This window comes from Takifugu flavidus, chromosome 8 (genome assembly GCF_003711565.1).
Source record: "Takifugu flavidus isolate HTHZ2018 chromosome 8, ASM371156v2, whole genome shotgun sequence".
In the NCBI taxonomy this organism is placed as follows: Eukaryota; Metazoa; Chordata; class Actinopteri; order Tetraodontiformes; family Tetraodontidae; genus Takifugu; species Takifugu flavidus.
The window spans coordinates 15,581,275-15,595,888 of record NC_079527.1 but is presented as its reverse complement, the minus strand read 5'-3'; the positions used below and the strand labels follow the sequence as shown (position 1 = coordinate 15,595,888).

Below are 14,614 nucleotides of genomic sequence, written 5' to 3'. Positions count from 1 at the left end.
AGCGTTCCTGGCTCATCCGGGCGTGGACCAATCGTTGTCAACAGGTAATGTTTTACCTGCCCGCGGTCACGTGACGCCTCATAAAAGGTGAGGTCGCGCAGAAACGCTATCAGAGGAACGACGATGCAGCTTTAACATTGTGAATGCGGTAAGTTTGGCGGGTTTATTATTTGATTCGTGTTTCCCTTCTATCAGCCAGAAAGTGGAAGAAACCGCTTCAGCTTTCAGAAGTTCCGCCAATTCATTCAGATTCGATGTTTTCGAGCAGATTTTCCTGGTTCCTCGCTGAAGGTCGCAAATTCAGAAATGATCTAAATGACTTTCACAGAAACATCCCGATCGGATTCACTCTCAGAATAATCGGATTTATTTTTGTGGACAAAGAGGCTCGTGTAAATATCACAACCCCCCGTTGGCTTCAAGAACCTCTTACTGGTTTGCGAGGTTTTATCTATTTTCTAACTTCCAGAGCAGTCAGAGAAGCTCTGGAGAAGCATCTAACCGGTTTCAGCTCTGATGCTAAAGGAGCTGCACGAATGGATCTTCCTGTCTGCTTGGGGTCTTTGAATGTGTAGACTTTAGAGAGACAGACAGGCAGAGAAACAGACGTGAGGACAGAATGATTTCTGCCCTGAAGGCTCCACCAGCACCGACCGTCCCTCTACACTCATGGATTCTCCTGTTGAAGGTCCTCCTGAGGGGCTGCTGACACCTCAGCTAGGTTCTTTTTGGAGGTGCTAAAGCTGCAGGTCTGGGTCGGCAGAAGTGGGTTGGCCTGGTCCAGGACTTGTATGAGAGCTGGTGAACCATCAGGGTGGAGGTCTGTGTAGATTCTCTTCCAGGCTTTTTTCTTAATTTCGGGACTAGATTCGTCAGGTGTCACTCCCATACGTCCCTCTATGGGAGCGGACATCAGTTTAAATGAGCCTGATTGCCAAGTGAATTAGAGGTCTCCCAGGGTGGAGCTTAGCCTGCATTGTAGATCGCCTCTCAGCACCCGTCCTTGTTGCTATGGTAATGGAAACACACAGTAGAGGTTAGACAGGAACTTTCTTAGACTCTGATGTTTGCAGATGATATTGTGATCTGTAGTGAGAGCAAGGGGCAGGTGGAGGAGAACCTGGAGAGGAGGAGGAGAACCTGGAGAGGAGGAGGAGAACCTGGAGAGGTGGGGGAGAACCTGGAGAGGAGGAGGAGGAGAACCTGGAGAGGTCTGGGAGAACCTGGAGAGGTCTGGGAGAACCTGGAGAGGTGGGGGAGAACCTGGAGAGGTGGGGGAGAACCTGGAGAGGTGGGGGAGAACCTGGAAAGGAGGAGGAGAACCTGGAGAGGAGGAGGAGAACCTGGAGAGGAGGAAGAGAACCTGGAGAGGCGGGGGAGAACCTGGAGAGGTCGGGGAGAACCTGGAGAGGTGGGGGAGAACCTGGAGAGGCGGAGGAGAACCCGGAGAGGTCTGGGAGAACCCGGAGAGGTCTGGGAGAACCTGGAGACGTGGGGGAGAACCTGGAGAGGTTGGGGAGAACCTGGAGAGGTGGGGGAGAACCTGGAGAGGCGGAGGAGAACCCGGAGAGGTCTGGGAGAACCCGGAGAGGTCTGGGAGAACCTGGAGACGTGGGGGAGAACCTGGATAGGTGGGGGAGAAGCTGGAGAAGTGGATGTCTGTCCCTAAGGCGAAGGTCAGCATAGATGAGTGTGAAGGAGAGGAACTAGGAGGGGGTGAGCTTACAGAGAGGCGAGATGAAGAAGCTGGATCTAAGACTAGAGAGGAACCCTGTGGAAGAAGAGAAGGATGGTGGTGAAGGTCCTGAAAGTACTAACTGATGCTAGTAGGTTAACTGGGAGCAGTGGGAGGGAAGGGTTACCCTTCAGGGACCTTCTCTGGGTCTTACAGGCATCAGAACCTGATGGTCGATGCTGCTGAGAAGCTTCCTGCTTTATTATCCTGATCAGTCCTCCGTGGTCCAAACACAGTGAACCGTCAAACGTTTAACCATCAGACTCACAGTGAACTGGTCAGCTGGAGGGACTTTAGAAATGTTCTGACTTTTTCTTTGCTCTTGTTTTTAGGTGTTAGGTTTTAATCCTTTAGTTCATCGTGAAAGAAGTAAAAGGAGCTTCTAGTGTTACTGGCTGAGGAACGCAGTCTGACAGGCCGAGTGGAAACGTGGCCTTCACAACAGCCTGGAGGGGTTGCCAGGAAGTGGTGGAGCTGGTTTGTGTGTGTGTGTGTAATAATCAGTTTTGATTATTAATTATTCAGAACTGCACTCATGTATTTCAGTGTTGTGTTTAATGAGATCAGGAAATAAATGCATAACTAGGTAAACAGTGATAGAATAACCAAACTATTATATTATAATAAAAGTATTATTTTAATAGACACAATATTAATAATAATAATATAATAATAATAATAGATTTTATTTCAAAGCGCCTTTCAAGACACCCAAGGACACTTTACAGTACATCTATGCAACAGTTAAACACTATTTACAATTTAAAATCATAGGTCAGCTTCACAGTTAAGATTTCAACAACAGTTGCAATAGCACCAATTACAACAAAAAAAAAGAAAATAGTAGGTGAAACATACATACATACATAAGATCAACAAAGCAACATATAATCATAAACCTAAACAAAGAAAACAATTAAGGGTGGTGCAGTGAGTAAGCCAGACGAAAAAGGTGTGTTTTGAGGTTTGATTTAAATACGGGGAGAGAGTCGATATTTCGAATGTCTGGTGGTAAGGAGTTCCAAAGGTGAGGAGCAGAGCGACTGAAAGCTCTGGCCCCCATGGTCCTGAGGTAGACAGGGGGCACAGTGAGGTTGAGGGAGGAGGAGGCAGATAATTTTGCCTCTTTATATCAATATAAACTGTATATATAAAACTGTAATCTGTTTAAACTTTTAAGACTGCTCTAAGTGTTGATTAAATATTTACTGTTACTTTTTCCATGTGAGCTACGCCCAAACATAACTTCCTCTGTGTGTGTGTGTGTGTGTTGTGTGTGTGTGTGTTGTGTGTGTGTGTGTGTGTGTGTGTGCGTGTGTGCGTGTGTGCGTGTGTGCGTGTGTGCGTGTGTGCGTGTGTGCGTGTGTGCGTGTGTGTGTGTGTGTGTGCGCGTGTGCGGTGTGTGTGTGCGTGGTGGTGTGTGTGTGTGTGTGCGCGCAGTAGAGAAAAATGCGTTTTATAAAGAAGGCGACTATTTTGGCCATTGTGCTTCTCTTTGGAGGCTTTTACTTCCTTGCCCCTTCAGATTTAATCAAAAATGTAAGACACACACACACACACACACACACACACACACACACACATCCGTGAAATTGCTTGTTATCCTGGTATACCAGCTTGTTATACCAGCATATCACGCCAACATTCCTAAATCAATTGGGCTTTAGCTTTTTGTTATTGTGTGTGTGTGGGTGTGTGTGTGGGTGTGTGCGTGTTTGCTTGCTTTGCAGGACTTTGTGGAACCTTCAGAAAGCGTTCTGAAGAAGCTGAATGTGAGCCCAGTGAAGCTGGCCCCTCAGCTGTCCTGGGTCGAGAGTCAAAATTATCTGCCTCTCAATGTCTCCTACCAGCTGCTGGCTGGAACACCATCCAACCAAAAGAGTGAGTCGAAATGTTGGTTTATGCTTTTATTGATGTTCAAATCTTAAAGTTCTACTTCCTGCTCCTGCTCTCACTTGCACCAATAAGGAAAATCCGACGCCTCGTCTGGCCGTAGGTGCGCTCACAAACACTTGTCTTCAGGTCTGAGCGCACATTTAAATCCCAACAGTTGGTGTGTTGACCTGCAGACCGAGTGAGACCACTTCTGAGCTAAAGTCTCTCTGGTTTGGTCTGAGGTGAAGCTTCCCTCATCCTGAGCTAAGCGGAGTTGCTAGCTGAACACCGGCGTGCACGCAGACACGAGGCTTCTCTGATGTTTACAGGGTATCTGGCAGTGGGGATCTCATCCGTGAGGAGGCTTCACGGGACGTACCTCTTGTCCACTCTGCAGTCCATCATCTCCAAGTCTTCTCCTGAAGAGCGGGCATCCATGGTGGTGGTCCTGCTGCTCGCAGATTTTGATGCCAGCTGGAGAGAAGCTACAGTGAAGGAGATCACGAGTAGATTTCCCTCTGAGCTGGAAGAGGGCCACCTGCTGGTGCTCCATGTTCCTCAGCATTTCTACCCTCCTCTCCAAGGTGCTGTTCCAGTGTGGTCCCACAGATGGGCGCTGATTGGAGCTGTGACGTTGACGTAAGTCTTTTTGGCTCTCGTGCAGGTCTGAAGAGGAACTACAACGATGCTCCAAATAGGGTGACCTTCCGCTCCAAGCAGAACGTGGATTACTCCTTCCTCATCAACTACAGTGCTGGGCTCAGTCATTACTACCTCCAACTGGAGGATGATGTTTCCTGTGCAAAAAACTTCTTCACCCACATCAGGAGGAGGACTGAGGAGCAGGAGGCCAAGATGACCACCTGGACAGTGATTGAATTCTCAGTTCTTGGCTACATTGGGAAACTCTACAAATCTGTGGATGCTCCTCTTCTGGCGCGCTTCCTTTTCCTGTTCTACCAGGAAATGCCCTGCGACTGGTTGATGTCCCACTTCCGGGAGCTTATGACTCAGAAGGAAACCATCATCTTCAAACCGTCACTGTTCCAACACATGGGGACCTTCTCTTCCTTTGATGGTAAACACAATCATTTAAAGGACAAGAACTTCCAAGAGGACGTCAACCCCAATCCTAATGCCGATGTTTTCACTGATATGTCCGTCTACCGGGACAACGCGCCGAGGCGCGCCTGGGACAATGCAGGGGAATTCTTTTGGTCAAATTCCATAAAGAAAGGAAACTTCTGGGCTGCGGTCCTGGACGTTCCAGCAGTATTCACCAGTATAGTCGTAGAAACGGGGACGGAGGGACGAGACCTGCTGGAGTCGGGTCAGGTCGAGATCGGCCATGAGGTTATTACCACCCCCACAGGAAAAAGCTGTGGAGAGTTCCAGTCTGTCGGGACATTCAAGAACGGCAGGTTTGAGCGGAACGAGCTGGACAAAGACTACAGCTCCGCCTCTTCCTGTCTACGGATACGCGTGACTGCAGACCAGCGCGCGTGGCTCATCATCAGAAAGATCGTGGTCAGAACTCGTTGACCCAAGGTCACCTGGAGGAGGACCCTTCTCAACCTGAGCAGCGCTCAAAGTTCACGTCAGCCGAGTTTTCACTCTTTTTCCAGATGCTGAGGTGTCATTGAGCTGCGGCGTTCCCGTGTGTACACGTGCTTGCAATGTTCTTTCCAACAGCTATATAAAACCTTTCAAATCCTCCATATTCAACGTTCTCAGTTTTTTATGGAAGCTCAGGGTGTCTACAATAATTATTGAGCCTCTCAGTTGCTGAGAAGCCTGAACTTCAGCCACTTCCTGCTGCAGTGGCGGTGACCACAGGAACACGGGTGCTGTGTAGGAGTTTGGTTGCACAGCAAACATTCTCATTGTCTCCGCCTCTTCCTCGCGCCTTATCAGCTTCCTATATTTGGTTGGTAATCTTACACTCTTGTCACACACTAAACCATAATCTAACATTGCAAATTTATTTCATGCAGTTAGAAGCTGGTGCAGATGCTGCCTGGACCCTGGTCCTGCTGCTGGCTCCTCCTGGAGCTGAACATCACTCACTTTATCTCAACCGCTGGCGGCTGTTCATCTCGATTATTAAGAGACTGCAGGACTGTTGTCTCCTCAGTGGGGCCTTCTGAGCTTCTGCTCGGGTTGAAGGAGCTGCATCTCCATCCTCACTAGACTGAACAGAATCATTCATCTCCATGTGTTCAGACTTGGATGCATACAAACATCTACGTGTACAGTAGCGATCAGGGCCGTAAAAGTAAAGTACTGATCGGGTGACTGTGCCTACCTCTATGTATGTGACATTAATGTCTTCATCTTCATACTGACTGTTATCCTGCTCCTCATCAGAACATCGACCGTCTGGCTGGAGCTGATTGTTGCCAGTGAGCTGTGGATAAAGACCCAAGGACCTCAGCTGCTGCAGCCCATCAACAGAACGGCTGGTCGGGTTGATGTGGCGGGCTGGGATACGACTGGGCAGAGCCCAGGTTCCCTTAAAGTCAGGCCATGCACTATTCTTCTACAGCAACGCACACACACACACACACACACACACACACACACACACACACACACACACACAGGGTTAAAGTCACTTCTGACCTTTATCAAAAATGAGGAGAAAAGAGCTTAAAGAAAAAAGCTTTGGTACTTTTTCTGCTCCTGGGAGGAGATGACCCCTGTCATCAGAAATGAAGGTGGTGCGACCTGACCGTGCAGCAGGTCTCTGTTCTCACACACACACACACACCACACACACACACACACACACACACGGACCAAACTGAGTTACAAGAAATCTGCTTTGATTCTGAATTCATCCCGTTTTATGTGAGTTACTGGTCTAAATCTAAATGTGCACGTGACTGTTTCCATAATCATCCATTATGACGCAGATCAGTCAGATGTCAGTCTCACCTTACTGACGTAATTTGACGAACTCCAAACACGCATCCTTCTCGGCTTAAAGGCACCTTCAAACTGAGGAGGAAAGTGTCAATTTGAATTATTGAGCCCAAAAGTCGGCGAGGCAGTAACGTCTTGCAACTCTTAATAAAATGAATCATCGAAGCGGCTGTTAAACCTGCTCCAGAAGTTCCATCAGACTAGTTAACGGCATCCGTTTTCAACATTTGTTACCTGGTTTGCTGAGTAGTTGGATGACATTTTCGTGTCCTCTGGCAAGCGCTCACCTCGCCCTTGTTTGTAGTGAGATTAGTTGAGTGCAAGAAGAGTTCAGTTGTCTCTTTAAATGTGAGTCAGTTTTATTCACAACAGTCTGAGCTTCAACAATAGTCTTGTAGATTGTCTTTCTGTACTGACTGGTTGAGGTTAACCACTGCCAGTAGTATAGAGGCCGGTCTAAAACAATGGAGCGGTGTAACATAATAATGTCTGTTGATTTCATTCAAAGCTCCTTTGATCCTTTAATTTGTAGTCTCGGGTTACTTGAGCTTATATCTACACGGGACCATTCTGAAGCGTATCTCCTTCCACATCCTTTGTTGTTCAGGCACAGAAATATTCCAAACTCAATGGACAATTCCAGAATGGTGTGCTAGGACTCCTGGACATGAATACGACAAGTTTGAAAGCAGAATTAACCCCTTTGGCCTTCCATCCAGAAGGCCTAAACCCATGTTATCCTATGAGAGAGGCCTCCGGAAGGCCGTGGACTTTGCCCGCTGCTTGAGGGCACAGCTGTCATTCTTTCACCTAGAAACACCATTCAGACTCCGTAATGGAGCTGTAATGTTGAGATTCACGCACCAAAATAGGCTGTTCTCTCGTGCTTCTGTGGGGAGGTTTCCTAAAGCCTTCGGTAGAAGCTGCTGCTACCTCACAAACATCGGTTTTGAAACGTTAAATAATTCAAAGGGAAATGCTGCGCGGCAAGTCTTCTCACTTCTCCCGTTTCTGTGTGGAAAATCTTTGAAAGCTGAAAAGTCTAATTTTCTAAGTCCAGAGATTCCAAGTTTCTCATTAATACTTGTCGTTTCTAAGTGGTGGTGGTGGTGGGGTGGGGGGTATATTTAAAACCTGTCCTATTCTTTTCCTGTTCAAGTATGTCATGTTGACTTGAAATGATTATGTAAATAACCCTGATTAAAAGTAACGTGTTCCTTGTGATTTAGAAGAAACTCGTTTTGGAAAAAATGGGCATGTATACGTACATGTTGTTGGATCGCAATACTCACGTGTGTCACTGCTGATCCACGTGTTCTCTGAATGAAGACTTTAAGAAGGAAAATGCCAATTTCAAAATGTATTTAGCAAATAGAACCAATTCAAGTTACAAATATTACAGAGCTCCGGGCCAGTTCAAAATTTGATGCTGCACAGTCCTTGTTCTCCATTGTTTCCCAGATAGCCAGGTCAAAATTCACATTCTTCTTGCAGATGAACTTATCAACACCACTAAACTCTGTTGTCCAGTTTTACAATGGGTGTTTAACACTTTCAGCCTGACTGTCTCCCCTGATTGCAATTATCTAAACAACAGTCATGTTGAGGGAGGGTCAACTGACTGTTTAGCGTTTTTACTCTTGCTAAAGATTCTATTATCCCTAACTTCTAAACTAACTGTAACAGAAACATATACAAAAAGCAAACACAATTCTCTTCAATTTTTATACATTTGAAATTTATTTAGTGCCAGTGTAGGTACCAAATCTGTCCGACAATTGTGGAAGTCCGGACAGAATTGGCAGCTACCCCGATCGCACCGTTACGGGTGGCCGGAAGTCCCACTATTTATCTTCCGGTGTCTGCGGCGTCCATGAAGATAATCCGCCGTCGGTGCTATTAGCATGCAAATGTCAGCATTTCTGACGGAAACTATCCGAAAACACGTTAACTCCTCCAGATTAACGCTACATTTCCGGATGCAACTCCTCGTAGCGGAGTCGATCGCGACTCTGTTTTGGGACTCGACGGCTCTTCAGTATTAACCGGCTCGTTCACGCGACCCATGGAGGGTCCGTCTTCTCGTTTGAATGTGGTCGAAGCCGGACCGCGGAAGTTGGCGACCCGTCAGGGTTCTGGTGGTGATTCGGATCCTGATGCTGCTGGAGACATAAAAACTCATTTCCGCGTGTGTCGCTTCATGATGGAGACAGGTACCGGTCCAAACCGCCGACCTCCGTGTAGTCACGAAGAGTTAACTTACTTCACATCCAGCTTTAATACAACTTAAGCTGGCACATTTGTTTTTATTTTACATGCGTTTATGCAAGGGGTTTGCACATGTCATTTACTCGTCTGTGATCTGGTTTGACGAGTCGGGTTGGCTCGTTGTTATAAATGCACTTGTGTTTCTATTCGCCTTTCAGGAGTGAAGCTGGCGATGCGCTCGGTCCCTGTGGCCACTGCATGTGTGCTTTACCACCGCTTCTTCCAGCAGGTCAGCCTGCAGGCGTATGAACCCTACCTGGTGGCCATGAGCTGTTTATACCTGGCTGGGAAGATAGAGGAGCAGCACATCAGGACTCGTGATATTATCAACGTAAGCCACAGGTAAAGCGGAGGCAACTCTGGTTGCCGTGGTGGCACGAATCAGCCTGCTCAAATAAAAACACCAAGATATCGTTGGAACTTGCTACCAAAATAATGAAAATGCCAGAAATGCTTGCACTCCTCAACATCTGGGTGTGACGGGACTCTTGGGAGCCCCCCCCTTTCCCCTCCCCCTCTGCAGGTACTTCAACAGTGGCAGAGCTCCTCTAGAATGTGACAAGGACTTCTGGGAGCTGAGGGACAGCGTGGTGCAGTGTGAGCTGCTCATTCTGCGACAGCTCAACTTCTACGTCTGCTTTGAACACCCTCACAAGGTGTGTGCTCGTGCGTCCATCCCTGAGGCCAGAGGGGTGTGTGGTCACGTGGTCACGTGGTCATGTGGTGTGTGTGTTTCTGCAGTATCTGCTTCACTACCTGACGTCTGTTGGGTCGATGGTGAACCGCCACGCCTGGTCTCGAACTCCCGTGGCAGAAACTTCCTGGGCATTGCTGAGAGACTGTTACCACGGAGTCATGTGTATCCGCCACACCCCCCAACACATCGCCATAGCAACACTCTACCTGGCACTGAACAGCTACGGCGTTGAGCTGCCTGTTGGGGAAAAGGAGTGGTGGAAGGTGCGTGTTCGTCTTCCGTAGCGGAACTGTCAAACACTCGACTCCGGGTTTAGGCTCCGAACTGTCTGGCTTTGTTTTAACATCAGAAATATTCTTGTACTTTATCCAAAATCTGTTTTGGCAAGAGTCCATGAAAAGGTTGGTGTGTTTTTAAGAAGAGGTGTTGTCTCTTCCTCCTTCCTCATACTCGTGTCGTCTCGCCGTTTTAAAAGAGTCATACATGAATGTGAGATGATGACGTTGGCAGAATTCACTCTGATGAGCTTGCTGAGAGAAGCTGGTGCACAAGGGGCTGGAAAAGCTGCCAAACCCTCATTGATGATGACGGCGGCGGTTAAAATGCTGTCTGAAGGAGTCGTGTCGACCACAGTGACCAGCTGCTCCAGCTCGCCATTTTCAAAGCTCCCAAAAAGTTACCAGCTTTATCACATGGGGTCGTAAATGTCTTATTACAGGTATATCAGACTGTCACACTCAGGGGTTGTTCATTCATCTATCTCTCTTTATCTCTTCTGTTGCCACGGTTACACAAAACCTGGTGAATCTAAGCAAATTTATGTCAGTAAGGAGGAAAATCTTTGGCTCTTTTAAAGGAGGTAAAGTCAAATTCTTGCTTAATCTCTCCTAGATGTGATAAATGTGGCTAATATCTTTAGGCGTTTAACAGAGGGTGTTTTGGGAGGATGAGTGTGTGGCAGCGGAGCGAGGGGTGGGGGGCATCCCAGCGGCCTCCGGGCCACAGGCAGGTACTCAGCTGCATTAGATGGGATTCATTCATGCAGGCAAGGATTTTAAGATTAGCTTTTAATAGACCACCTCTGCACTGGTTGATGGGTGTTGAGCCGCTCATTTCAGATATTTCATGATTTAATGCGGCGCCCTGCATAGATAAATGACAGGAGTTACCTGTGACCCCCATGAGGAACCTGGACTTGTGTGTAACCTGATGCCTAAAGGTGTCTTTTTACATTTGAACAGGTGCTGTGTGAGGATGTTACCAGGTCAGAGCTTGACGCAGTGATCGCAGACCTCCTTCATCTCTATGACATGGAGGCCAAGTGTGTGTGAAGGAGCGCGGAGACTTTCTGACTCCCGGAGGCTTCCACACGGAGGCGGATGCAGTACTGAGCGTGGCCACCAGGGGAGATGTTTGCCACTGTATGACGTGTTCCAGTCAGAACTTCCAGAAAGATCCCAGATCCCATTTATTTAGATAAACAAGTCATTAAAGTGTCGGGGAGGTGACATCTGTAATAATTAGTATTAGTAAGTGTGTACTTGATGTTCACACACTCATCTTTGCAGTTGTGTAAAATTTAATGTGAAATATAAAAACATTGATTTGCTGAGCGGCCTTTTTAAACAGCGTTTGGCTTCGTGTGACCATGGGGCCCTTTCCATCCAGCCCCCCTTCACAAACACAATATGAGGACTTTTGGTGTTGGACAGTACGTGAGAAGCTCCGAGAGGAGACGTGTCCCCGTGAGGGGCGACTGCAGCGCCACCTTCAGGTGTCCTCAGCTCGACCTTCGATGCGTCGGCTGGATCCATCAGGAGAATAAACCCACGATGGTTCTGAAGGACGTTTGAATGGTTCCAGTGACTAAAACCACCGGGGTTGATGGTTGGATCCTCCATCCTGCTGGGGCTCATTCGCTCCCAGTCAGAGCTGAGCTCAATGGATGCACATGCACACACACACACACACACACACACACACACACACACACTTTGAAGGAGAACAGTTCAGGTCCATTTACTCTAGAACTAGAATACATAGAATCAGGGACAACACAGATCAGGTGGTAACATTCCAGCTGCTGCTCTGGGCGGAGAGGCAACATCTGGTACGTTGTGTGTCATGAATGACGACACAGGTGAGCTCCAGCTGCAGGGGCGGGGCCTGTAGGATGGGGCGGGGCTAAACCAAACCATTTCCCTTATTGGTCATATCTTGATGACCTTGATTGAATCAATAAGATGTTAAAATCTTGATACAGAATGAAAGAAGCTCCACGGGCAGCTGTGAGTGTGTGTGTGTCTGTCTGTGTGTGTGCATGTGTGTGTGTCTGTGTGTGTGTGTGTGTGCGTGTATGTGTGTGTGTGTTTTCCTAATTCCAGAAATAGAAGTGTTGCTGTTTTTTTTAAACTGCTGCTGTGATTGGTGGAATTCACGGAAAACGTGTGTAGAGTTGCCGAGTCACGCAGAATTCACGGGGTTCTGTTGGATTTACATCAACTTTAATCTCATTAAATCCAGTCGGTTTTGGACTTTCAAGGCTGATCTGAATCCTGTTTCTGCTGCGGCACATTTGGGACGGATGGAGGAAGCCACAGCAGCCGTGAGGAGTGCCACTTTGTATCCATCACTGCCCCCTCCCTCTCTCTGTTGCTCTCTCTCTCTCACACACACACACACACACCACACACACACACACACACACTCATACAAGTCTAGAACTTGGGCCCGGTCTGAGGTGGAGGTCTGAGGCTAAAGGCTGCAGAGCTTTTATCAGTTCAAGGACACTCGGCACTGATGTAACAGTAACATCCAAAAACTGTCAGTGGGCTGTAAACACACGTGCTCGCTCGCTCTCTCTCTCTCTCTCTCTCTCTCTCTCACACACACACACACACCACACACACACACACCACACACACACACTTTGAAGGAGAACAGTTCAGGTCCATTTACTCTAGAACTAGAATACATAGAATCAGGGACAACACAGATCAGGTGGTAACATTCCAGCTGCTGCTCTGGGCGGAGAGGCAACATCTGGTACGTTGTGTGTCATGAATGATGACACAGGTGAGCTCCAGCTGCAGGGGCGGGGCCTGTAGGATGGGGCGGGGCTAAACCAAACCATTTCCCTTATTGGTCATATCTTGATGACCTTGATTGAATCAATAAGATGTTAAAATCTTGATACAGAATGAAAGAAGCTCCACGGGCAGCTGTGAGTGTGTGTGTGTGTCTGTGTGTGTGCATGTGTGTGTGTCTGTGTGTGTGTGTGTGTGCGTGTATGTGTGTGTGTGTTTTCCTAATTCCAGAAATAGAAGTGTTGCTGTTTTTTTTAAACTGCTGCTGTGATTGGTGGAATTCACGGAAAACGTGTGTAGAGTTGCCGAGTCACGCAGAATTCACGGGGTTCTGTTGGATTTACATCAACTTTAATCTCATTAAATCCAGTCGGTTTTGGACTTTCAAGGCTGATCTGAATCCTGTTTCTGCTGCGGCACATTTGGGACGGATGGAGGAAGCCACAGCAGCCGTGAGGAGTGCCACTTTGTATCCATCACTGCCCCCTCCCTCTCTCTGTTGCTCTCTCTCTCTCACACACACACACACCACACACACACACACACTCATACAAGTCTAGAACTTGGGCCCGGTCTGAGGTGGAGGTCTGAGGCTAAAGGCTGCAGAGCTTTTATCAGTTCAAGGACACTCGGCACTGATGTAACAGTAACATCCAAAAACTGTCAGTGGGCTGTAAACACACGTGCTCGCTCGCTCTCTCTCTCTCTCTCTCTCTCTCTCTCACACACACACACACCACACACACACACACACTCATACAAGTCTAGAACTTGGGCCCGGTCTGAGGTGGAGGTCTGAGGCTAAAGGCTGCAGAGCTTTTATCAGTTCAAGGACACTCGGCACTGATGTAACAGTAACATCCAAAAACTGTCAGTGGGCTGTAAACACACGTGCTCGCTCGCTCTCTCTCTCTCTCTCTCTCTCTCTCACACACACACACACACACACAGACACACACACACACACACACACACACACAGCCGGTCATGTGTCTGACCTTCTGACTTCCCCTGAAGCTCAGAGTCATGGCTGAAGTGATGTGTCAGCAGATGGAAGCTCGCAGCAGCGAGGTGATCAGAGTGTGCTGGACGAGTGAGACACAAAGATGAACCACTCCTTCACTTCTCCATCCCTCTCTTCTCTTCACCTCTCAGCCTCTTTTCCCTCCTTCCATCAGTGCTCCTTCCCAGCTGATGTTTAATTCATGGGCTCTGGCTGAACATGCATCATCTTCATTATTAATACAACATTAGGAAGAACGAGGGAGGAGGAGGAAGGGAAGGGTTGAGGAGGAGGAGAGGAAAGCAGATGAGCCAATGAGATGTTGCACAAAAACACTGAAATTGAGTGAAATGTGGAGTTTGTCCCTATACTTTAACTTTAGTTTAATTCGCTTTTCCGCTCCTATAATTCTAAAAAGATCTTTTGGATCCAGCCACAAAGTTAAAGATCAGCTCAATAACCTCGGTAAGTTTGAGCTTCGGCCGTTGTTCATTCCAGGATTCCTGATGCCTGAGAGGAACCAGCAGCAGAGGAGAGCCCGACTGGAGACGCCTGGAGACGGCAGCAGCTGAGCCATCAGCTCCAGGGTCCATGCTAGCATCAGGCTAGCATCAGGCTAACATCGGGCTAGCATCGTGCTAATATCACATCAACACACTAACTACACTCTGTTACTCTGTGCTACTCTGCTACTCTGCTACTCTGCTGCTCTGTTGCTCTGTTACTCTGTTACTCTGTTACTCTGCTACTCTGCTACTCTGTTACTCTGTTACTCTGTTACTCTGCTACTCTGTTACTCTGTTACTCTGCTACTCTGCTACTCTGCTACTCTGTTACTCTGCTACTCTGTTACTCTGCTACTCTGTTACTCTGTTACTCTGTTACTCTGCTGCTCTGTTACTCTGTTACTCTGCTACTCTGCTACTCTGCTACTCTGTTACTCTGCTACTCTGTTACTCTGCTACTCTGCTACTCTGTTACTCTGCTACTCTGCTACTCTGTTACTCTGCTACTCTGTTACTCTG

At 47.7% G+C, this 14,614-nt stretch overlaps 3 protein-coding genes and 1 long non-coding RNA gene across 7 annotated transcripts; 2 read left to right on the top strand and 2 right to left on the bottom strand.

Moving 5' to 3' along the window:
• Positions 1-7: 7 nt before the first annotated feature.
• Positions 8-5,330, top strand: LOC130529440 (alpha-1,3-mannosyl-glycoprotein 4-beta-N-acetylglucosaminyltransferase C-like). 3 transcript variants are annotated; one of them, XM_057039660.1, is made up of 5 exons: positions 8-148; positions 3,176-3,274; positions 3,466-3,616; positions 3,940-4,194; positions 4,275-5,330. In XM_057039660.1, exons 2-5 carry the CDS (start codon positions 3,185-3,187, stop codon positions 5,150-5,152), a joined length of 1,374 nt encoding a protein of 457 aa, XP_056895640.1. In that variant the 5' UTR covers positions 8-148; positions 3,176-3,184; the 3' UTR covers positions 5,153-5,330. The 3 variants fall into 3 exon arrangements, with proteins under 3 accessions (XP_056895640.1, XP_056895642.1, XP_056895641.1); XM_057039662.1 differs by lacking the exon at positions 8-148 and adding an exon at positions 1,823-2,212; XM_057039661.1 differs by lacking the exon at positions 8-148 and adding an exon at positions 1,823-2,216.
• Positions 1,107-1,520, bottom strand: LOC130529453 (uncharacterized). Of its 2 annotated transcripts, none has more exons than XR_008951582.1 (3): positions 1,444-1,520; positions 1,224-1,303; positions 1,107-1,180 (listed from the first exon to the last, which is right to left on the bottom strand). It is a non-coding gene; the product is annotated as an uncharacterized LOC130529453 (long non-coding RNA). The 2 variants fall into 2 exon arrangements; XR_008951581.1 differs by having other exon boundaries at positions 1,117-1,140; positions 1,204-1,303; positions 1,384-1,473.
• A 248-nt stretch (positions 5,331-5,578) lies between the features above and the next one.
• Positions 5,579-6,796, bottom strand: cfap126 (cilia and flagella associated protein 126). Its single transcript, XM_057040119.1, has 5 exons — positions 6,770-6,796; positions 6,548-6,619; positions 6,282-6,356; positions 5,916-6,149; positions 5,579-5,801 (listed from the first exon to the last, which is right to left on the bottom strand). The coding sequence occupies exons 1-5, from the start codon at positions 6,794-6,796 to the stop codon at positions 5,679-5,681; spliced, it is 531 nt and encodes a 176-aa protein (XP_056896099.1). The 3' UTR covers positions 5,579-5,678.
• A 1,570-nt stretch (positions 6,797-8,366) lies between these two features.
• ccnq (cyclin Q) lies at positions 8,367-11,112 on the top strand. Its single transcript, XM_057039680.1, has 5 exons — positions 8,367-8,748; positions 8,962-9,145; positions 9,327-9,459; positions 9,545-9,763; positions 10,742-11,112. Exons 1-5 carry the CDS (start codon positions 8,601-8,603, stop codon positions 10,829-10,831), a joined length of 774 nt encoding a protein of 257 aa, XP_056895660.1. The 5' UTR covers positions 8,367-8,600; the 3' UTR covers positions 10,832-11,112.
• Positions 11,113-14,614: the final 3,502 nt, after the last annotated feature.